At 42.3% G+C, this 24,738-nt stretch overlaps 2 protein-coding genes across 2 annotated transcripts; both read right to left on the bottom strand.

Annotated features, from left to right (window-relative positions):
- Nucleotides 1–12,642: 12,642 nt before the first annotated feature.
- Nucleotides 12,643–15,922, bottom strand: LOC311265074 (keratin, type I cytoskeletal 18-like; the record flags this gene model as incomplete). The annotated part of the gene is made up of 7 exons (XM_084366397.1): nucleotides 12,643–12,822; nucleotides 13,167–13,390; nucleotides 13,692–13,817; nucleotides 13,902–14,066; nucleotides 14,594–14,750; nucleotides 14,832–14,914; nucleotides 15,524–15,922. The coding sequence occupies 7 exons, from the start codon at nucleotides 15,920–15,922 to the stop codon at nucleotides 12,696–12,698; spliced, it is 1,281 nt and encodes a 426-aa protein (XP_084222523.1). The 3' UTR covers nucleotides 12,643–12,695.
- A 2,487-nt stretch (nucleotides 15,923–18,409) lies between these two features.
- On the bottom strand, nucleotides 18,410–24,504 carry LOC311265073 (keratin, type I cytoskeletal 18-like). Its single transcript, XM_084366396.1, has 7 exons — nucleotides 23,981–24,504; nucleotides 22,130–22,212; nucleotides 21,276–21,432; nucleotides 19,776–19,940; nucleotides 19,562–19,687; nucleotides 19,122–19,342; nucleotides 18,410–18,989 (listed from the first exon to the last, which is right to left on the bottom strand). The coding sequence occupies exons 1-7, from the start codon at nucleotides 24,398–24,400 to the stop codon at nucleotides 18,881–18,883; spliced, it is 1,281 nt and encodes a 426-aa protein (XP_084222522.1). The 5' UTR covers nucleotides 24,401–24,504; the 3' UTR covers nucleotides 18,410–18,880.
- Nucleotides 24,505–24,738: the final 234 nt, after the last annotated feature.

Below are 24,738 nucleotides of genomic sequence, written 5' to 3'. Positions count from 1 at the left end.
TCCTACTGACTCTGTGATAGCCTGACCTCTCCTGAAGGGCCACCAAGGTTCACATTTGTGGTTTTGAGTGAAACATCTCAACATCTATTGGATGGATTGCCATGACATTAGGTGCAGGATCGTAATAACTTTGCTGATCCCCGGACTTTTCATCTCTAACCACCATTAGGTCAAAATTGTGGTTTGTTCAGTACACTGATTTATGACTGAAAGGATTGGAAAGTTCTTTAAGAAGTATTTTTGTTGTATTTGTAGAAATTATCTTAACATCCCAACAGCAATCAATGAATCAAATACTCTGAGAAAAAAAAAAAGTCCGTCCAATCATTTCATTAAAAATGACGTCCCAGTCACACATGAATGGCAGAAAAAATGCAGGCAAAATTTCCCAGTACTAACATGCTACTGTACCTTAACTGCAGTAGTACTAGCAGCAGCCATGTTCTTTGGTCACTTATATTATGATAATGTTAAGTGTTTTCTTCATGACATGAGGTAGTTAGATACAGCCAGCAATGTGCTGCACTCATGGTACACAGCCCCTAAGCCTGTTGTTCAGCAGCTAACCCAGTAGCACAAAGCAAACAGCCCCTGATCCAAAGAATGAGTTAGCCACAGTGGAAGCAACTTGTTCAGTCACTAACCCTGTCACCTTAGCACAAAGCACATAGCCACAGCAGTGAGCGGAAACTGCCGGTCTTTGGACTGAGGTTTGTTTGTGATGGCTACTTTACTTGTGCTTGTGTTTGTGTTATTTAACAGATTTGATTATTTGTGTATTTATTAGATTATAAGTGATAACAGAACTTGTGGTTAATACACATTGCCCAGCTGGCCAGGGAGAGCTACCGCGCAGTAGGTGTCATTGTAGTCAGACAGAATGCGTTCATGTGTTGTGGAGGAGAGGCTTTGGAGTGATGTCTGATGGGAAAGGTAGGATTTTTTTGGTTGGAAACTTTCACAATTTAGCTTACTTTTGCTGGTTTCTGCAAACCCAGCAAGAGTAACTTACACCGTTCCCATCAGCCTTAGCTGTACTTGCTTTGTTTGGTGCTAATTAGCAAATATTAATGCTACAATGCAAAACTAAGACGGTGAACAGGCTAAACATCAAACCAGCTAAATGTAATCGTTGTGGCTATGTCAGGATGCTGAAGTTAGCATCTAGCTCAAAGCCCCACAGAGCTGCTAGCATGACTGTAGTAGTCTTGTTTCTATATTTGGCAGATCAGTTAAAGCATCTCGAGGGGGCAGACAGCCCCTCTGCGCCAACCTGCCAGGTGCTAGTACAGCAGAGAAGAAGAGTGAATAGGCACAGTGTGGAAATGTTGGATTTAAACCTGCGATAATGAATACCTTCTAGGATGCAACCCACAACAGGGTATCAGATAGAAAAAAAGAATTTCCTTTAGGCTTACAGAACACTAACTAACCTTTAGTGACCAGGCCACAAATGGAGCAATGAGATAGAAATACAAACTCACTGAAATCCAGGCCCTGGAGGATGCTGCCAGCTTTGCTTCCAACCGTGGTATTGCAACGAAAGATTCCCCTGTGGCCCAAAAAGCATTTTCCCCATAGACTGCCATTATAAAAGAGACGTCTGTAAAACTGTTGACAGGAAACCAAAGGTCGATTACGACTCTTTCTGTCATCAATTTTTGATCCATGGAGGTTTTATATCTGTCTATGGGCCATTTCCATGATGGAAACTCTACTGCACATATTCAGTTGGCTACATATCCAACAGGTAAACACAGAAGCCAGAAATCTTTTTTGGTGTATGCGCTCGGAGAGCAATTCTCATTGGTTTGAATGGCCACCATCTTTGCTGGTATCTGGTATCAAGTTCTTCTATACAAATCTATGCTGAAATCCCTGTATCAAATTGTTGAAAGAGCACCTGAGCACCCATCTTACATGACTAATGTAAGTTTAATAAGCAGTCCCATTGTGGTTCTCAGTTGGTCTTCATCACCTTCACAGACATAAAATTTTGGTCTTGGTCACCAGCCAGTCAGCTCTCTGTTGTTTTGTGCAGGGCAGGTAGTGTATACTTGGTTAAACCATCCTGAGATGAATGCACAACCTGGACAACCAAAACAATGAGCTAAAAGTGGCTATGAGACTGTGGATTTTGGTGTTAATTCTCACCAATTCTGTCAAAATTATGACACAAGGAGTGAAAAAAATGTCAGTTTTGAGCAAATATGGACACAATTTTATTGTATACTAACTGTACTAATAGAATTTTACTATTTAGTCCCAGAAATGAAATGAGTATTTATCTTTGGATGTGAATATGATGAAAATGATCTTTCCCTGACCTTTTTAGACACGCAGATTTAAATTAAAATATTTAGTGCTTATCTGTTCCTAACTTTAAGAAAACATCCCGTGTACAGAGAGAAAGGGCCTAAACAAACATCTTCCCATCCAGCCTGCTGGACGATGTAATAAACTAACAAAAACAAATGCACTTTTCACTTATTATGCGGGAAACCACAAGATATTACCAGATGATTAATTCTGGGACTCAGCCAGTGCTGGTGTTTTTGGAGACCTCACCCCCCTCTTAAATCCCCTCGGTTTTACTACTCGCCATTAGAGAGAAGCCTCAGTAGCTTATCACTCAGATCCACACCCCCCGATGTCACTCTGTATTATTCACTTAGATTTAGATTTCACAAAGAGAAACAAGCCAGAGCTTTGTCGAGATTATGTTACACAGGCTTTTTATATGTGAGCAAAGTGCATGAGAATACAGGTGTTCCTGTGTAACCCATGTGTGCGTATTTGTGTTTATGCGTCACGCTTCCTGGCCGTGTTGTTATGACAGAGGGTCATTCCAAACTTTAGAGCTTTTTAAATGCGGACTCTCCCTTCCTGTGATGGAATTCCTCACGTCAAAAGAATTCTCCCAAACAATCTGTGTAATTACAGCTGCCTTTTCAACAGCATCCTGCAGTAAGTGGATTATCTGGGGTTAGATAAAGAGCATTAATGAGGAAACAAAACCCATCAAAATCTAATGGTGGTTTTAATTTATTTTAATTCTTCGACCAAGTCTTATTTATTGTCCTAAGCTGGCATTGTGAGCATACTAACATTATTCACAAACCGCAGTAGGACTTCCTATCACATTAAAACAAAAGAGAGAATGTGAGGGGGTGGGGTGGGTGTATGTCAAAGGTCCGACCAGATTCACACTGATATATTTTGTGCTCACGTCAAATGCAGCCCACTCCCAGGATGTACCAACATGACCCCAGCTTTCTATCATCAGTCTCATCATCCACCAGCACACAGGCAACAACAAAAGTCAAACAAATTAGGTAGATGAAATAAAATATATTACAGAACCATCTTTTTCTTTTAATGTTATTTCTTCTCAGTTTCACTTGGTGGACAACAAAATATTTTACATATCGGTCATCATTTTAACTAAGTTAAATGACTACTTTATTAGCAGATTAAAAATACAGCTTCCATGAAAATTTTACCCGTGTGCCTTTCTACGTCGTCGTAGTTTGCTTTTCGTCCATATCCATAAAATTCACTCTCCACTTAACGCTCTCTACTTAAGTAATTAGGTCCTTTCCTCCCTGCTGTTATGACATGTCAGACCTAACAGCAACCCCTCTGCTCGCTCACGGACTCACCTCTGTGGTCCGGTCGGGCCCGCTGTGGTGTAAATCAGTGTTCTTCAGTCCTGGTTTAAGATGTTTCCCTGCCCCAACACACCTGATTCAAATTATAGGTCGTTATCAGGCTTGACGAGCTGATCATTTGAATCAGGTGTGTTGGAGCAGGGAACCATCTAAAACATGCATGGTCTTAATGGGGTTAAACGCAACTAAAACAAAATATGAATGATAGAACAATGATTTTAGATTGTTTAAAGAACCTCACCAGTCCTATCTTCTCATATGGAGTGAACAAAACAGTAGACTGTTGAGTACAAAGCCATATTCTGTGGCTGGATTTTCACTTATTTGCCTTACGATGTCTCCTTACTGCATGCGAACGCCCGATGCGACGCGATGTCCGATGCGAGCTGTCCACACTGATCCATTAAATATGCATTATGTTTCATTGTGCAAACAAAGCAAGTACCTATCAGCTCTGCACTGGAGATCAGATTGGAGACGTACTCGAGCAAAAATTGGGTGAGTTTGCTAAGGTCAATAGTTTGTCAGTTTTGAACAGGAATCTTTTATACTGTGATATTTAGATGTTTTTCTACTAATGGTGTGTTTTCTTAACCAGAAACTTTCAGCTCCCCGGCAGTCTTCCTCCAGCCAGCTGGTACCTTACCCAGAGCGGTAACGTTCAGGTAGGACAGTCCAATAGCAAACAATGCGATCAAGCTGATTAGGTTTTTCTACTCCTGGAACAAAGCTTGAAAGTTCCGGTTTCACTTCGGCTCTCTGTCCTTGGGACTAAAAAGAAGATATCTTGGCCTCTGCTGCTTTGATTTCTATCATTAATGCCCTTTTTTGAGTCCCTTAACATTATGTAAAACCAGCACTGAAGACAGATGCTCGTGTTAATTGGGTAAGTTCAGCATTCTGCTTCCATCCGCCTACAAATCCCACCAGTCACAGGAGACGTGAATTGCCTTCCTTCCAATGTTGTGATGTATAGACAGCTAATTTTGTTGTAACTAAACAAATGTTCCATTCATGACTAATGCATTTGTTTTTCTGTGATCAGCATTTCCCATGGTGTAAAGATACTTCGGGCTGTGTGGTAAAAGTTTTTCTAGCGGTCACATTGTGCACCGTGACATAATTAGCTTAATTAGATATAAACTCAATTACTCTAACAGACTGCCAGCCTTTCATAATGCTAGAAATATGTTTAGTGTGCTTGCAAACAACATGTTGCTAGTAAACAGCTACATTATTATTACTGGGTAAAGTCAGTGAGCTTGATAACGTTAGCTGATAGCTAAGCTTTGCTTGCATTTGACTCCATATTTTAAGACTGTACCTTAATATAATATGATGTCATATAACAATTTGGAATGTGTGCAAATACAGGACAGTACGTTCTGTCACTCACACTGCATGAAAACACGGGCCACCCTGCATCTTGTGGACAGGAGGCAGTGCGAGGGAGGTTGGTGAGTCAGGGTGGAGCTGCGTCTGTGGCCTCTGAGGGGACGAGTTTATAGTTCCTACTCACCACTGAGTGCTGCTAAAAACTCCACATGGCTGAATTTACACCTTATGCTCGTAACAGCCTACAGATTGCTGATTCTTCATTTTGCTGAAACTGAAATACTCGATACAAAATACTAAATTAAATGCACATTAAAGTGATAGGCGTTCGGCCTTTCTACGCCTTTAAAAAGGAAAGTTTTGTGTAAACGTTATTTCGTCCTTTTTGATGAGCTACAAAAGTCGTTAAACCTTGAAAATGTAATGTGGTGATGATAATGATATCCTGCATGTATGAAATCTTCTGTTACACTGTATCTTATGAGCGTTCTCAGTACAGAGCAGCACAGTCCCACTTTCAGTTTGTGTCAGTTACCCTTTGCTCTGGAATGTGAGTCAGTTACTCATTAAAAAAACTGTCAAGGTTAATGAAAACAAGTGTATGTGAATCAAAAGAGCTCACTTGAATCGGCTCAACTACTTCACTTTTTGCTTCATCATGAGCAGGAGCTGGGTGCTTTTAACCCGATGAACTCAGCTCTGGAACATCTCTGTGCAGGAGTAGTTTCAGTCTGGATTCATCCACACCAGAGAGCTGCGCCGCTGTATTTTTAGCCGAGCACAGGCGGTAATCATCTTGCTCCTTTGGGTGTACGGCTGGCGACTTCTCTGGTCACCAAGTTCCTTTGGTGAGTTTCCACGGAAACCAGACGAATGAGTCACTACACAAGTTCAGCCAACTCAGCTCCTCAGTTTGGGAGGCGAGCCTTGGGTTTCCAGCTCCCCCGCTCTCTCTCCCCCCACGCAATGGGACTGGAAAATGAAAATGGGGAGAGAAAAACGGTGGCTGGATGGTGGCACGCTGCCCAGTTCTGTTCTTACTTAATCTGCCCTCTGCACCTCCTCCTCCAGCTGCCTCCTCCATGTCCCTGCTCTCCCACACTCCTGTTTTCCCTCTTTATACCCATCACTCATTTTTAATTTCTTACTTTCGCTCTTGCATTCACTTTTTTTCACCCCAACCTTCATTTTTATCCTCACCCCTCCCCCGGCCTCGACCTCCACAACTCTAAGGACATTGACAGCGCGTAAAAGTGACCAGACTTACAGTAACTGCTTTAAAAAAAACTGTTTTTCTGTTCCCAGAAGAAGTCGTTTAAGGTGACAACAGTTTGTTTACTAATCTGTCATGTCTGGGAGGTTGTGAGAGGCCAAAGATCTCATTTTGGTGAGTCAGGCTGTCACTAAGTAGAGCATTAACTCGCCACTGTTTGGATTGTGATTGAAGCCTCTGATAATGAACGTTTCCTGTGGGGGCTCATATCTCACGAAGAGCAACTATTCAGTCAATTAGAGTCAATCTGCCGCAGGGGGCAGTGTCTCACCAGCGTGACCACTGACTGCTGTTAACTGCAGCTTCCATAAGCTAGTTAGCTCAACTAGCCATGTAGCAAGTGATCCTACTAGCCAACTAGAGTATGCATATATTTAAAACTGGATGTAGTCATGCAGTAATAATAGCTTAGAAATTGTTGAATGCTAACGTAAGCTAATGGGATTTCAAATATGTCCCTCCAGATTTTTGAAAGGTTGACAATTTGTCAGATTTCATACGTTTATATGACTTGCAACCGCAAGCACAGTGGCATAACATTAACCCAGGACTTGAGCCTCATACTCTGAAGGAGGAGGAAAATGGCCACCGTGTGAATATGATCTATGTGTAGACATCTTTGACAAAACATCAACACTAATATTTCTTCACATTCTGTTGTCTTTGTTGACTTTTGATATGTTTTAAAGTAAAAATATTTTTCACCTTTAATCCGTTATTTGTTTTTCCACCACTGTATTTCTTTGCTTCCATCTCTTGGCTACTTTCTCTAAACTTTCCCATCACTTTAATGCGTCCCTCATGTCTCCCAAACACAAAAACATACACCACACCCTTCTCCCTCCACCACCAGTCCCTCACTTCCCCTCTTTCGCTCCCACTGGGAGGAGGCCCAGCGGTGTTGGGAGCACTGGATGACTGACTGACTCACACCCGACACACCCAGCAGATGTGTGGGGCAGAGGGACAGCGAGAGTGACGGATGATTCATGCTTTATCTATGTTAAGCTGGATAAATGTTTTATTTGGGGAAAAGGAGAAGGAGATGAAACAGTTACACCGCGGGCATCTGACCTGTCAGGACTGACTCATGCTTGGTCTGGAGCAAGTTCTGAATGAACTCCCACGTTCCAGCTGAAACTGTTTATCTTCGCTCATGATAGCTGCTGATCATATTTGCAGCTCTGTTCCTGGTAAATAAAAGGATCTGGCGAGTGAAAAAGGAGTCAGTTTGTGAGTTTCTGCACTCAGAGTGATGCAATGTGCTTGCAACACTCGGTAACAGTCTTTAACATGTAAAATATGTGCTCAAATTTTTGGGGGATTGCAACATTTATCTGGTGGAGACACTGAGGAACAACACATGGGCGGCACATGAATAATGACATGTCACCACCCTTACACATTATAACATTACCATCCTTTTTAAATGGAGGATTGTAATAATAATATTCTGGGGGTGGGAGTGTGTGTGTGTTGTCTCAGCTGCAGTGAAATGTCTCACACTAGGGACATAATAAGTTTTATTGGCATTTAAAGTGCAGGCTCAGAATGTGTAAAGTCTGTCTTAATACAATTGTCACATATGCCATGTGTATGTTAAAAAAAACTTATGGCTGCTGTGACCATTCCTCTTCCCCTTAGAGGCTGTCAAGTGTTACCTTCCTAACAGAACAACATTAGACTGGAGGAGAAAAATGCAGTAATATTCAGCTGCAGCTGATACGGTGCGTCATATCAGCTGATTTCGTTGAATGACCCAAATCCAATGAGTGTAAGAGTTTTTTTTTCCCCTGTGTGAAATCCCCCGTCAGTTTCTCTGCTCAGACTCAGTGTAGGGGTGCGTCCTGATAGTTACTTGTAGGTTTGTTGCTTCTGCAGGTGATGATTGGGAAGAAGATCTCCACTTGTCTAACTCAGACTGCCTGATGTCATGCATTTTTAGCCAGAGCGAGGGCCATGGATTCACCTCAGTGAGGTTGGAATTGATAGATATTTAAAAAAGGATGGGAAGGGGGTCGGGGTCGGTGGATGATGGAAGGGGGGTCGAATGCTGGAAGGATGAACTGGGGTCGCACAGGGTTGTGGAGTGGCTGAACCATATACTGTAGGAACCTGGGTGGTTGAGACTCAGAGTGGGGGCATTTCTCAATGACTGCACGTCTCGATGGGCAGGGCTTCATCATCCTCCCCATGGTTCCTGTGCTGGAATGGCCAGGGTCGAGTTTTGGAGAAACTTCTAGCTGGGGGGCAGCGATGTCAAAGGCTGAGCTGTGAGGGATCCTGTGAGAGAGGACAGAGGCGAAGGACAGGGTCTGGGGGGGAGGGGTTGTGAGAACTTGCTACTATAGGGTCTGCACAGGTGATTGCATCAGTGAGGGAGAGTGGTGTGGTCTACTTCCTGAACTTTAGTTATAAAAACTTAATTTAAAGTCCGAATACATTCAGATTACATGTATATGAGATGACTTCCATGTCAGAAAGAGGGGATGGTTTTGGTGTAACACAACCCCCCCATCCTGGGAAAATACGCCCCCACCAATATATCACTGCAAAAACAACTATGTCATTTCAATAATATCAACAACACACACTAAAATCACTTGTGCCCCCATAGCCCTCAGCAGTGGCCCATGATGCAGGTACAGTACGTGTGTGGGAATCTGACTCTGTGGTTAGTGTAGTTCAGAATAAGGATATATTGGACATTTCTTAACTTCTCCCACTGATGACAGTGGAAACACATTTGTTATTGTTACCAGTTTGCACATAATTACAGCTCATTCTTTATGTTAGCTAGTGGTTTGCAAGCGAGCTACAGTAACACTGCCAGTGTTGGCAGCAGCAGTGAGTGTTTGTTAGCAGAGTTAAAGCACTACATCTGTTGTCTCCCTCAGGAATTGCTCTAGTTGTCCCCTGGTGTTAGTGGTAACACAACCAGATATTTTGACGAGACATCGGTGCAATTTGCAGCCAAAAACCGTGTATTTTAAACAAGATTTCAGGACAATTTCATGCCATGTTTGTGGTGCGAGAACCAGATAAGCCAAAACATGACCTTTGCCAAAGCTTAACCAACTGGTTTTGAAAAAAGAAAATGAAAATTGAATGAAGAGTGATGTTTTAAACTGCGGTAACATACAGTGCCAACATTTATTCTGCCGATTGTTGAAGGGATCGTGTCTGAGTGAGTGTGGAGAGGAGGAATGATACTGGCAACCAATAACATCACCATCGTCTTGAGTTATGGGTTAGAGAGAGATGAGTTATAGATGAGAACACCACAGGAGAGTTAAGATACAATGGGTACACTAAGATCACCATAAAGCTGGTAGCTAGTTGGTGTAGCTCACAAGTTACAGTTACAAGTTGGTTCTGTCAGTCTCTGTGGTGACCTGGCTGATAGAGCCAGTCTTTGAGAACAACAAAAATGGCTCTGATTTAAAAGTCAGATAGTCTGTTTTCCCTCTCCTTTACTATAGTTTCTGGTGATTAATGACTAAGCAAAGTGAATCCCCAGCCAGCCTCCTCTCTCTAGCAGAAAGAAAGGTATTGTTCCACCACCTCTGCATGGGGCCTGAGGAATTACAGGCATGCAGTAGAGATGTGCACTATATCCCTCCATCTATCTCCCGTGTCTGTCAGTCCCACCATCCCTCTTTTTTTATGTCCTGCCTTTCTCTGGAATTCCCTGCCTCTCTCCGGTCTGTCTGTCCAGCCTCTGTCAGCGTGGCTGGAATACGAAGCGTCTGGCTGCAACAAAGGCTCAGAGCTCCCCGAGAAGACAGCTTTACGACTTCACCCATAACAGCAGATAGTGAAACTGGCACGAGGAGCCTCCCGCTGTCACACACACTTTACACAACAACAGCTGTAGGGCAAACAACTCTACACTGGAAGCTGGTGTGAATTAGGACGCTCTAACTTCCTGTCAGATGAGGTTTGGAAACCAGTCTTGATTAGAATCTGGCAGAAACATTGATGGTGCTGTCTGTGAAATGTCGCAACTGAATTTTTCCAAAAAACGTGACATTGTGATGATGAATAGTGCATTGATTTGGAAAGGTTAAGTTCAGGCTGTGTAATTATCTCCAAATGTTCAAAAGAGTTAGTCAATTACGGAAATCTGTCGCTCCCCACATCTCTATCAGCAACACATGAATGGCCTATTAACATAAAGTTATGCAGCGATTCAACTGAGACCAAAAGAGGTCAGTTTGTATCAAAGAGCTCACAGGAATGAGACGATCAATGTGAATGTAAATAAACAGAAAGCAGAGGCGCAGGACTGCGCGGACATGGCATGGGAATACAGGCCTTCTGCCTTTTATGGGACAAGTCTAAGAGCTGCGGGTCACAATGTGAATTTCTCAGAAACTAGAAAGAATTTCCCGCATGTGGGAGGACGATGGCGAGAGGCCAGACAGCCATCATCAGTGTCTGTATGCATGACAGAGGAGTTGACTTACAGACGGCTGAGGTTGTGCAATGTGTGATCATGTTTCGTGTGTTTTTAACAGCAGATTATAGAAGTTTGCGATTAATATCAGAGAAGGAATAGTTGGGAAAATGTTTTGGGAAAACAGGGTTATTCACTCTCTCGACTGAAGATTGGTATCACTACTGCCGGAAGCCGGTTAGCATAGCTAAGCATAGGTTCTGGAAGCATAAGAAACAGTTAGCTAGACTAAAGTGTAATGTTGTACAGTGTAATGTGTGGGACTATTCTTCAGCAGCAGCCATTGCTTGAAGAATTATTCAGATTATTTCCTTAAACGTACCACAAGAAACTTTTTACTGGTTATGAAACAGTCTCAGTTTAATACTAATGCCTCTATATGACCGACATGAGCAAACAAGACCATCAGTGAGAACACTGGCTATTTCTGTCTAAATATCATGCTTATTCATAATGCCTGTCACTGATTTATCTGGGTTGGATAAGTCATAAAATGACCACTATTTTTTATGGCTGATTGCTAAGGATGAAGGGAGGAGTCGGTGCTATGGTACTAAAACAAAGTTCACTCATTTGTCCACGGCAGCAGCCAGAATCAACAAAAAATTAAAGTTCCTTGTAGTAGTTTTGAGTAACTATGAATACAACAGTGTGAAAATACTCTGGTACAAGTATTGGTCAAGCAAAAAGTTTACCTCAGTAAAGGTACTAAGGTATTAGCATCAAAATATACTTAAAGAACTAAACTTAAAAGTACTTGTTATACAGAATGTGTTCATCCCTTTAAAGGTGCAGCTGATAAAGGTGAATCTTATTGTAACTCATTTATATAAATTGTATATATATGTTATTTTACTGGTAAAGCATGAATTTGTACCTTTGGAATAATTACATCTGACTGATATAATAATATTATAATTCATTTGTTGATTGTATTTGTATTATTCTGAATGAATGAATGAATATTTACCTCTGAAATGTGGTGTAGTAGAAATACAAAGTAGCATAAAATGGAAATACGCAACTGAAGTACAAGTACCTCAAAACTTTACGTAACCACAAAACTGGGATTAGTATACTTAGTTACTGTTGGACAACAATGGTCACTTCTGGGTAGAAAACTGGCCGTTGATTTGCAAACTTGTTTATTTCTGTTGTTATTTTAAGCTGACACTGTGACATGTTAAGATACAGTATATAGTTAAACTTGTTGGTCTGACCGATTTGACGCTTTTGCTGTTTATTTAATGTACTTCATTGCTATGCTAGCGTCTGCCAGTTTTAGGTCAACTCAAGCTGTCATTTTCTTTAACAGGTAAAAAACCCCAAAACAATAGTGTTATTAACGAGATATGAAAAGATCAAATGTTTCAATGAATTTGATATATACAATTCCAAATAACATCATGAAAAAAGAAAAGAATTGATGTAAGCCAATGCGTGATGCATCAGCTGGAAGTTGAGATTTGGTCTCACTGTGCCAGTCAACCAGCAGAAACTCCAAAAGTGTCCTCAGGGCAGCACATAATGAATACAGCTTGATGTTTTCATGCTTTGGCTTTTGTATGAACACACAAACAAGATACAACATGTGAAACTGAGAGTTTTGGACATCCTAGTAGACAGATTGTGTCACCTTTGCACAGAGCCTGATGAGCTGTTTCCCCTGTTCCCAGTCTTTATCCTAAGCTAAGCTAACTGCTGGCTGTAGCTTCATATTTAACATACAAACATGAGAGAGGTATGGATCTTCTCATTTAACTCTTTGAAGGGAATTCTGAATATGAAATAAAAATAATATATGTTATAATCGGCAGAGGCATGGCTGCATAATGGGTAACTGTGATGTAATGTGATGTTTTGCTCCTTAACACAAAGGTAAAAAACAGTCACAGAGACAATGGTACACTTTTTGTTCATTTTATTCTTTTTTTTACAAAGGGGTTTGTTCCAGTCTTTAATCAGCAAGCTTTTCACTGGATTTGACGTCCTTGCTCTCTGACACCACTTTACCATCCACCAGAGTCTGAACGAGTGTCACCACTTTGGTCTCGACCTTCTTTTGTTCAAGTGCATCCTCCAAACTGGAAAAATGAACAAAAGTTGTTATGAGTTAAAATAAATGTAGTCCAGGTTCATACAATCGAATTCTTAGTGTCGCTATTTTGGCATCACAAATATTTCATGCCTGGTGTCCACGTGCTAAATTTTAGCAGTTGAAATGTAGGATGGATTTACTTTACTCTCCATATCAATGTCGCTTCACGTTTGCATGAAGCTAATTTGAATCTAATTTGCACAAGCTTCCCTATGATGATCCCTCACAATGCAGAACATTGAATAATTGGCTTTCATCAAAGATGTCAACCAAATTTTCACAAGCAATTTTTACTGTTTCCACCAAACTGCCTCCTCTCCTCATACTCACTGGAAGTCTCCCTCGCCGTCCAGCAGCCTCCTGTACTCGGCGATCTCGGCCTCCAGCTTCACCTTGATGTTGAGCAGCAGCTCGTACTCTTGTGAGTTGTGCTGGATGTTGCTGCGGATCTTAGTGAGCTCCTCCTGCAGCCTCATGATGATCACGTTGTATTTCTCCACCTCCTTGTTGCAACGCATCTCGACGTCATGCAGGGTGGCCTCCAGGGACGCTTTCTATCAAGAGGTGAAGGAAAAGCTTGATTGCGGTGTAATATACGAATTAGCGAGCTAAACTTGGCTAACAGTCTTCTGGCTGTAGCTTCATAATTAATGGACAAAGAAAAGAATGGCATCAATCTAACTCAAGAAAGCACATCAGCAGATTTTAGAAACCTGTTGAACTATTCCTTTAAGGAACAAATGATTCCCAGAGAGAATAATACATTGTGGAAAATAATCATGCATGATTGGGTTGACAAAGGCTTAAATCTGACATTGTAACACCTCTTGACACATTGAAAGTTCGAGTCCTTACCAGGCCCAGTTCAGACTGCAGTTCAATTTCCAGCGACTGATACCTCCTCCTGATTTCAGTCAACTCAATGGTGGCTCCCTTCAGAGCTGTTGTGTTCTCTGACACTTGGACCTGCACCTCTGTGATCTGGAGACAAGATAAAAATACATATAGTACACAGAAACAATACTTAAACACTTCTAGTCAACCGAAAATGTGATGATAAATTACCTGAGATTCATGCCATGCTTTGAGCTCCTGCTGGTTCTTCTGTGCTATCTTCTCATACGTGGCCCTCATCTCCTCCATAATCCTGTTCAGGTCCTGTCCTTTAGGAGCGTCAACATCCACATGGACGCCACCCTGGGTGATCTGGCCACGCAATTCAGCAACTTCCTGTTGAGGGGGAAATAGGGAGTGATTTCCTGAGCGAGGTTAACGGGGTTATCCTGTGCAAAGAGGTTAAGGAACAAACTGGTTAACATAATTTCAAGTGTTTATAGTCCTGTTTACAGAAGTGGTTGAATTATTGAGTAGTTTTTTTCTCTTTGAATAACTTCACCATCGTTTAGTTGGATTAGGCCAAAGGCAGTTGTCTTCATTAAATATTTTAGCCCAGTTTGATGGCAACGCGTCTAATAGACCCGCTGATCCACTAGAACCAGAGGAAGAAAGTCTGAGCCTGATGCAGTTAAAGCCCTGTTCAGTCCAAAGATTCCCAATGAGACAAACTGAAACCTGCAACTACTTGCAGTACGGTTCTTTGATGCAAAACCATGATGTTTCCAGAAACCTAACCACGTAGTTTTGGTGCCTTTGTTTGGAAAGTGTAACTGATGTTGAAGGTCTGTTATTACTAACTTGACCATGGAGCGGAACCGTGTTTTGATTTAGCATGATCATTTCTGACTCGCATCCCTCACCATCTCATGGTTCTTCCTCAGGCTGATCAGCTCTTCCTTCAGAGACTCGATGTCACCCTCCAAGTGCATGCGGATAACATTGGTGTCATCCAGACGCTTCTTCAGTCTGGACACATCAGCCTCCACAGTCTGGCGCATGGACAACTCATACTCCATCCTAATCAAACATACTGCATATCAGATATGTTCATACTGGATGGAGACTGGATTCATTTTATTTCCAAAGCTGAACACTCACTTGGTTTTGAAGTCTTCTGCAGCCAGGCATGCATTGTCAAGATTGATGGCAAGATGCGAGTTGCCACTGATCATGTCAAGTATCTGAAAGAAATCAAATAGTTTATGTAATTCTAAGCGTGTGAAATACAAAACAGGCGGTTTACAATCAGATGCAATTAGTGATTTCTGTTCTCACACTGTCAATTTAATGGATGGTCAGTTTCACTTTGATGAATTGTGCAGGTGGGTGAAAAGACACACCCTTGATAACTCGCTATAAGTCATAAAAGAACAAAGGTTATCTTTCCAATAGCGTCTCTCATAGCTTGACTCAGAGATAAAGAGTCTGCAGTTGATAAATGTTGTGAAATCACTTGTTGAGTGTAGGAGTCATGACAATAAAAAGTTCAGTGATTCAGCCTGGAATGACCTTTGCCGCAACATTATGTGACATTTACAAGGAAAGGAACGTGGACAGAGGATTGACATATTGGCCCATGAAGAGCTCTTTAAAAAACTTTCATTTAAAAGACATTTTTGAGCAGCATTTGTTGTAACTACCTTCACTAGTATTACATTAGAAGGATTTTTTGTGCACCAGTATGAGCTGTGTATAACTGTAAAGCATTACTGTAAAACCAGACTTCTGAAGCAGACACAGATTTATTATTCTACAAGCTGACGCATCAAGTATCATTAAGACCGACTGACCTTTGCCCTCAGATCCTCGATGATGGCAAAATACTTGCTGTAGTCCCTTCCCTCCAAAGGGCCTCTCTTCTCGATGGTCTCTCTGATCTTGATCTCCAGCTCGCTGTTGGCATTCTCCAGACTCCTCACCGTCTCCAGGTAGCTAGCTAGGCGGTCGTTCAGGCCCTGCATGGTTACCTTCTCGTTAGTGATGGCCATGTTTCCTGAGGTGGACCCTGAGGAGTGGTAGTCATACCCACCCCCGAAGCCGCTGCCAACCCGTGTGCCATAGGTAGCAGTTGAAATCCTGGTCCCGTGGCCACCTGCCCCTCCGCTGACACTGAAGGCGTAGCCCCTCTCGAGAGGTCTGCCTTGGCTACCAAGAACCTGAGAACTCTGGCGTCTAAACAGGGGCTCCATTGGTAAAGAAGTGTGCTGATCAATCAGAGAAAGAAGAAGTGTGTCCTGGCACAGACAGTTTGGCAGCTGAGAGTGGAGGATGGAGGAGAGTCCCACGGTCTTATATATAACTCGAAAGGTAATAGTCCTTCCTGCCACTCCTCTCATATCTATATTACATTCTTACCTTTAGCCTTCCTGCTTAGACTTTGTCCTCATAACACCCACTATGAAAAAATATGTCAAAGGCAAGAAGGTACGCCTGCATTTTCATATTGATAGTGTGTAGTAAGTGAGTGGTATCTATGGTAACAATGATATCAACAGCAGCTTAGAGGATCAGACTGGCCGTGACGAGAGTATTGTGTGTTTCTAAAGTCTGATCTTCTGCTGTGCCATAAAGCTCCATTGTTGTCCAAAAACGATTGAAAAAAAAATCATTAATGAACTATACTGTTGCACTGGATTCATTTATCATCCACCTGAGTCCTAGCCGCTATGACACCATGCACGAATTACAGGTGAGACTTCCACTAATCCTCTTTCTTAGAGTGATTGGTACAGCGTATCATCCATTATGAAGATCTAGGTTACTGACTTTACCGGGTGAATTCTTCAACACTATTGTTGCTTTCCCTGCTTTGTGTCTGCTTCTAAAGCCTTGAAAATGCTGGCAGTACATCAGGTATTATCTCCGCCAAGAAGGTTTTCACCCATGTCCGTTTGTCGGTTAGTTTGTCAGCAGGACTACACAAAAACTACTGAACCTATTTCCATTAAACTTGGATTGAGGATGTTCTTGGCCCAGAGTATTTACTTCTGGTGCAGATCCAGATAAAGGGACGAATCCAGGAATTTGTTTCTGACTTTGTTTTTAACCTGTCCATTTTTTTTTAAAGATTTTCTTTAACTTTTCAAGGAATAATGCACGGACCTTGAAATAAACAGGCACATTTAGGTGGCTGTATCTATGAGTGAGTACAATTTGACGGGGATCTTCGATCTGGTGCGCTTAAATTATGATGGTGCAGTTGTGGGTGGTTTAGAATTTAGAGCGATACAGTGATATTGAGTTTGATAGGCTGATAGGCTTGATTATGCTTGATTGAATTAAATGGACTGTTGGGCCTTGGCAGAGGTATGCATTCTACTGGTGCCATTCTAGATACTGTTATTTACATTACTCTCACTGGGCATTGGAAGTATCAGCCATAATGGTTCCCCCAGTGACCTTCCGAGGAAACTCGTGAATACTTTAGTTTCTTGTTTGTTTTTTTTTCAATTTTGAGTCACTACATACACCGTACAGATGATGTAAATACTCAAAAATTAGCACATTAGTCTGCAAATTTAATGAAAGTGCCCTCCAGTGACCCATGTTTTACATCCTAGAACCAACAGGTTTGTGGCCTATATTAGAGGAGTTAAACAGTAGAGAGTGAAGGACTGGTTTTATTGTTTCATTGAATTTCTTGACAATAAGAAAAATATAGGATTACACCAGCCTTATCCTTTAATTGGGTGTTCAGACCGAAAATGCAAAGGGCTTACATTGGTAGGGACATGTTGCTTCAGGTACCAGTGAGGTGGTGAAAAACAACCGAGGAATTTGGTAGTAAGGCACATCATACGCCAAAATGCCAAAATACTACACAGTGGTTTATAATACTATGAGGAAGGATTTTGCAACATTTTATCCTTCATCTCTATGACTGCAAGAGAATTACTCCATTCAGGTCACATAATAATGTATCAGGAGTGTACAGTTGTGCAAACCCTTTCTGCTAAAGCAGTGCTCTCAGTGAAATGGATAAGGGGGCAATGCTCTTACCCAAGGGTTTAATGTTGATCTGAAGTCAACAGTCAGATGACCGTCAAGGTTTTAAGGTTCCTGCCAACCACTGACACGCTCATATTTGTACGTGTCATAGGCTGTGTACTGTACCATATTGAAATTTGTGCAATATCTGTCATATCACCTTGAATGGACATGTTTATGGCCTGACTTTCATATCAAGAGGTGTAAAGTTTGTTGGTGGAGTTCAGTGAGAAGCCTATAATGCCAGTAGCTGCAGTTTGAGGTATTTTAGGCCAAAACATGATACTTCCAGCCTTAACCAAATGTTTTTTGTGCCTAAACAGCCGACAGTTCAGATTGGCAATTTGACTGAGTTTTTGACCTTTAGATATCAACACATCTTTAAAAGTGGAGAGGGCAAAGACTTTGAGCGAAAGTCGCCATCGGATTAAAGATGAGGGATCTGATGCTCATCATACATGAACTCTGATGCCTGATGTAGTCACCGGGTCAAGTATGCCTATCTATTTGTAGTTTTGACACCAGCCAGGACTTCTCAAGAATTTCTTTTGCTATTGGGAGTGAGATGAGTCATTATTCCTCCCACTATTTGCTGTCTTTATATGTCCTCTTGCATGATTTATTCATTCTATGCCCCCTCTGTCATGTTATGATAATAATAATAATGACAAAACACCATTTCCAAGATACGAATTTCACGAATGGACTTTATTGAACTGTCTGAACATCGCAGCGCAACAAGGCAGACTTAACTGGACAGAAAGAAAACCAAAGATGATGAAATATAAAAAAAAACTTATTTTGCATTGAATTGGACACTTTTGTAACTTTGAAATATTCAATGTCTTCAATTAGTTTGTCGCCGAAAAAGCTTACACATCACCAATTCTGAACTTTTGTAAACATCTGCAGGTCAACACACGAACACATAAATAAAGCATGATGAAATAAATAAAAGATGATTCAGTTTTTTTCTGATCCAGTTGTTTATCAGCCTGTGGTCGAGCTGTATACCCAGGAGGTCAAACTAACTGCGGTGTTTGTTAGTGCTGATGACTAAGAGCCCATTGGAAAAAAGGATCGATTTTGGCCAATCGTATGTTAGTGTTATGTTGCGGTGACAGTGATTGTTGGGGGTATCAGGTGGTTTCTTCTGGCGTTCAAAGGTTCTTGGTTTCTGTGCTGGAGGAGACCACCTTCCCGTCCACCAGGGTCTGTGTGACAGTCATCACTTTCTTCACTGTCTGGGATTGCAGAGCGTCCTGGAGCCTGAACGGAAAGATCGAGAAGAAATGAATCATCAGGTCATTTTAACGGTGATCTTTCATTCTACATGTTGGTTATGCATTAAACTGTTAGATACAATGTTTTCTGTTATCAAAAAATCATTTATACACTCACTGGAAGTCTTCACCGTCCAGGAGACGTCTGTATGTAGCGATCTCGGCCTCCAGCTTCATCTTTGTGTTGAGCAGGGCCTCGTAATCCTGTGTCTGCAGCTGGATGTTGTTACGCAGTTGTGTGAGCTCCGCTTCCAGACTCAGGATGATGGTGTTGAGAGACTCCACCTCCATGTTGAAACGAATCTCTGTGTCCCTCAGCGTGCCCTCCAGGGAGGCTTTCTGTGAGCGAGGAGGAAAGAATAGAAGGGGTTAAAATTTTACAGTGAACCCGAGTCGCCGATGACAGCTCCATAGCGAACGGTCACCAGAGTGTGAAGCTTGTGTCAACAAAGTAAATGTGAGAGACTTGAAGTGAGAGTGCTGAGTTCGGCATTGCTGGGAGTTCAGATAAGCGTGTGTTGGGGTAAATGAAGTGTGTGCTGACTGAGTGTTTCTCACCAGGCTCCTCTGTGACTCCAGCTCGATCTCCAGGGTCTGGACCTGTCGGCGCAGTTCGTTCACCTCTGTCTGGGCACCCTTCAGGGCCTCTGTGTTCTGGGATACCTGGGTCTGCACTTCTGTTATCTGAAGTAATGATTGAGATGAAAAGTTGACCTTGTGCACGGGTGACACTTCCTTCTGTGCAAATGATGGTTTGTTGTCAATCCTTTACCTGAGATTCGTGCCATGCTTTGAGTTCTTCTTGGTTCTTCAGTGCCATCTTCTCGTACTTGGCCCTTATTTCCGCCATGATCTGAGCCAGGTCCTGTCCTTTAGGGGCGTCGACATCCACGTGGACTCCTGACTGGGCGATCTGGTTACGAAGCTCCATAACTTCCTAAAGGAGTAAGGATTGATAGAGGAATTAATAGACATAAACTACATGAAATGTAGCCTTACAAATGAGGTAATTCTTTCAGTCATTTCACACAGACTACTGGCTAGGTCTTTTTGGATTTCAAAGACTTTTTTTATTGAGCTGACCCTGATTTGACTCCTAGCCTCTTCTAACCATAATCACATTATGGTCAGGTAAATATACAGGGGGTGACTTTAAACCTGTGACTGGGGCCCCTTAGCACTTGATCCCTTCAGTAAACAAACAGTTGCTTTGGCTTATGCACTTAAATTATAGTCATTTTAATTCTTTGGTGTTTTCCCTGTTGCCAAATATGGACGGGAACCATTTTTACGATGAGGCTTCCCACAAATTTCACATCTAGATATTTCACATTTCTTAACAAACCTCCCTCGCACCACTGAAGTTTTTTTTCAAGCCTGTTTTCGAGAACCGCCTGCAGCATGTCTGGATGCGTCGGCTGCTGTGTTTAACATACATACCTAACTTAAACACACATAGGTGAGATCAGCTAGTAAGCAAATATTTATACATGTCCTGTGTAAAGGTGGGGATGTTTGCTGAAACGATGTCCAGAGGTCTTTTAAAGTGGCTTTTGTTTGGAATCCATTAGTCCAATCTTGACTTTCTCCAACAAAAGGTACAAAACCAGAAGCTGGGACAATGTGATGTACCCTGTAACAACTAGTGTTTAAAATCATTTGAATCAAAATGGGAGGAGTTGATGTTTTTTTGGCCAGTACTATCAGTCACATTTTATTAAACCACACCCACGCAGTCCTGACAAAGATACAAGAAAGAAAGTATCTGTATAAGATTCATCGATTAGATACGTTTTTGACATTTTGGAATATTAACTTTAACTTTGGTTCTTACTTAATCCGTCATTAATATAGGGAAATACATAATACAGGTTTTCAGCAGCTTTGAAGTGAAGGTCTCACAATCAGAATCAGGTTTATGGTAACACTTATTAATAACCACCATTAATAAATGGTACATTTATAGTTAAGTTATTAAACGTTAGTTAATAGTTATTTCACTGTTAACAAACAATAACATGCGAAAAACTATTTGGTAAACAACTGTAAATGTTTATAAACAGCAGTTGCAACTTCATAATGTTTATAGACGAAGTAAACAGTATTTATTAACCATTCACAAAGTATTATGAAGTAGTATTACAACCATCAGTTGTAACTTTACTTTAATTAACCATTTATTAATGATAGTTATTATAAAGTTTGACCCAGGTTTATTGCCAAGTAGGTTATTCAAGGAATGGGATGGCCTTCTGAATGTCATCATACTCACATTTTCGTGGTTCTTCTTCAGGTGGATGAGCTCCTCCTTCAGGGATTCGATCTCGCTCTCCAGGTTCATGCGGCTCATGTTGGTGTCGTCGATGAGCTTCCTCAGACCGACGATGTCGGCCTCCACGGACTGGCGGATGGCCAGCTCAGACTCGTATCTAAACAGCACAGGGCAAGGCATTGAGGATAAGTTCAAAGACTGGTATAGCTGCTCAGATTTACAGGGATTGGTCCGTGTTGACCTTCTATACTATACATGTACTCTATAACCCAATGACTAATGTTACTGTATGTGTCTCAATATAATACTGATGCCTATAACTACATGAGCAAACGAGATCATCAGTGAGGACATTGGCTATTTCTGTACATAGACTGTATAATTAAAGGCCTGTCACCAGGTCAGATTCTGATTTGTCTTGGTTGGAAAAGTCATAAAACTATTATTGATGGTGGAGTGCTGAGGATGACATGATGAGTAAAGAAGCTGCTCTGTAGTCTGGTGATATGGCACCAAAACAAAGTTTACTTTCTTTGATGCCTCTGCAGGGGCCGCTAGAGTGGACAAGAAATGAAAGTTCCTTGTAGCAGCTTTAAGTCTAAATATACACGCCCATTATTTGGTCAGCATACAATGCTCTACTCGCCATTTGCCAGCTGTGTTTGCTCTGACTTTAAATTTATGACACAACTGCAACATCTCCCCCAGCTATGATGCAAAGGTGATGATTTATGACTCCAAGACAAACAACTGTCTCTGTAGATAATGACACTAAGTATTCATTGTACATCCCAGTTAAACAGGGCGTGCATGCAGCTGTCTGGCCATGTTTTACAACTTCGGGCGGGACTTACTTCACTCTGAAGTCATCGGCCGCCAGGCGAGCGTTGTCGATGTTGAGAACCAGGCGGGCATTGTCAGTGGTGGCATCGAACACCTGGAAAAAAAAAAAGGGTAACAAAAGGGAGAGGTTGTTTAGATTGCAAACTGAGGATGGAGGTGTCAAGAGGAAACTTCTGGAAACTTTTAAAATATTGTGAGAACATTATTCTACATATAACTGGCCCCACACATACATGTAATGGGTGTTTGGTCCATGATTTAATGACAGCGGGCCACTCAAAAAACCTGATGGCTGCAGTGTTTGCTTTAGCTGTCACGGTGCACAAGATAAGGGCCTGGATGTACGGCAGGGAGGCATTCAGGTGACAAAGTCCATGAGCCAATCAGTGGCTGCCAGGCAGCAACTGTCCTGTCGCTGCTTGGGAACAGGATCTATCCTGTCAGCAGGATGGAGGTAGCTAATTTGCATGAGGAAGGTGGTGATGGTGGTTGTGTGTGTGCGTGCTCGGTCATGTGAGTGCGCATCCATGTATGTGTTTGCATGGGCGGTTGACTGTGTGTGGTTTACTGGACCGGGCTGTTTTAATGGTGCCCTGAGCGTCTGTGTTTTCTCATATAGGGGCTGAGGCGATGGGCACCGTTTGAGGGATTTATGCAACACAGCAAATGAAATATGACCCCGAGGCTGTTTGGATGAACTGAGGCCCTCATCTGTTAGTAGAATAAACAAAACCTAATTTCAAAGAGTTTCAGTTTGATGTAATGTTTGGAGAGTGATAATAGCTGGAAAACTCCTTCTTCTTCTTCCGCTTCTCTCTTTGCCTCCCGTTTTGCCCATTTCATTTGTCATAATTTCAGGGAGGGTTAGCTGACCTTGATGCTGCTTATCTGTCCTGCTCCCACAAGGAAAGAGATTAGAAAAATACGCAAAAATAACAATGTTTTCTGGTGTGGAACTGCTACAGTAGACATACAGGATTTGAGTGTTTCTCCCAATTGAAGCCCAGCCGGAACGTTCCATCTGGAAAAACTGCACTTGACTTAATTTTCTGGAAATCTAAATGTAGTCATGAATGAAGAATGGCAGCAGGATGAGGGTGACACAGTCCAGTTCACTTTCAGTCAATGTGTTCCTGTGGTTTTTTTCCTTTTCTTTCTTTCCTGGCATTCAATGGGGCAAAACCTTGAATGAATGATTTACAAATTGTCCTGGTTGTGTAATGTCTTCACTGACTTTCAGTGCTAAAATCTTTTTCCGCTCGTTAGCCGGATGTATTCATATGGGGCGTATCAGGTTAAGTGTAATAATGTATTGTGTTATCAGATTAATTACTTCTAAAATGCCTAACGTAAATGATGTATGGGCCTGGAAGTTGACCCTGAACTCCCTGGACTCTTGTTTTTTTGTTTCTCTGTGCCTTCCTGTCTCTCTGACCCCTGATGCTCCAACATTCCTCCACCATACTGTTTCCGGTCCAGCCCTCGGCCCCCGGCCCATGGAGTAGCAGTGGGCATAGTGCCGAGGACCAGCAGGAACCAGTTCAACTCCATCTGTATGGAAACTACAGTGGAGCAGTAACCCTGAGCCTCATGGCGTGACATTTAGGTCAGGGCGAACAGAATATATAGCTAAGAACACAGTTTCAGTGTAAATACCTTCAGGATGGATTGTGACTACGTCTGTTTTACCCATTTCTTGCTCAATCAGACTTACATCACATCCTTTCATAACTCACCCTCACCCATCCACATTACCTCCCCCCCTCCCTTCTTCCAACTCCCCCCTCATGTGCTTTTGCTCAACACTTAATAAATCCCCACATGCACATGCTCTCTCCATCCTCCCCCAGCCCCCTCCTCACCTTCTTCCTCAGGTCGTCCAGGATGACCTGGTACTTGCTGTAGTCTCTGAAGTCGGGTCCGCTCTTCTCCAGGGCCTCCTTGATCTTAATCTCCAGCTTGAGGTTGGCCTGCTCCAGGTTCCTCACCGTCTCCAGGTAGTTGGCCAGACGGTCGTTCAGGTTCTGCATGGCAAACTTCTCGTTGCCCATGATGTCGGCGCTTTTCCCGCTGGAGCTCACCTGGACGCTGCTGGAGAAGGCCCCTCCTCCAGAGCCCATTCCCAAACCGGCACTGCGGACACCGGAGGAGATGCTGATGCGGGAGCCCCCGGCCCCACCGTGGATGGAGGCGGCCCTGTAGACAGGGGTGGTACGGGTCATTGATACAGCAGGAGTCCTGCTACTGCTAGTGGAGGAGCGCATAGAGTATGTAGATTGCATTGTTGCAGTAGAGTGTGAGACTCAGTGAGACAGACTGTGAGTACGAGAGAGGCTCAGGCTGGGCAGGCAGGAATGGGAGCTCACAGACACAAGGCAGGAGCAGAAGGGAAGCTGTTAAACTATATAAACCTTGTGGGCCCTCAGGTCCGCCCCTCAAACCACTCCCCTTACTCTGAGTCGCCTCCCACTTTTCCTAAACCGCAGGACTCAGAGCATGCCTTTGTCCCTCACAACCTTCCTAAGTTGGTGAGTTCTGAGGATTTAGTAGATTCAATAAGTTTGAGATTTACAGAATTTGGAAAATAAAACTACAGATTTTTTTTTTATTAGACATGAAG

This window comes from Pagrus pagrus (genome assembly GCF_965226575.1).
Source record: "Pagrus pagrus genome assembly, chromosome: 11".
NCBI classification, from domain to species: domain Eukaryota; kingdom Metazoa; phylum Chordata; class Actinopteri; order Spariformes; family Sparidae; genus Pagrus; species Pagrus pagrus.
Note: the sequence above shows the minus strand (reverse complement) of the source record. Positions and strands in the feature narration are given on the sequence as shown.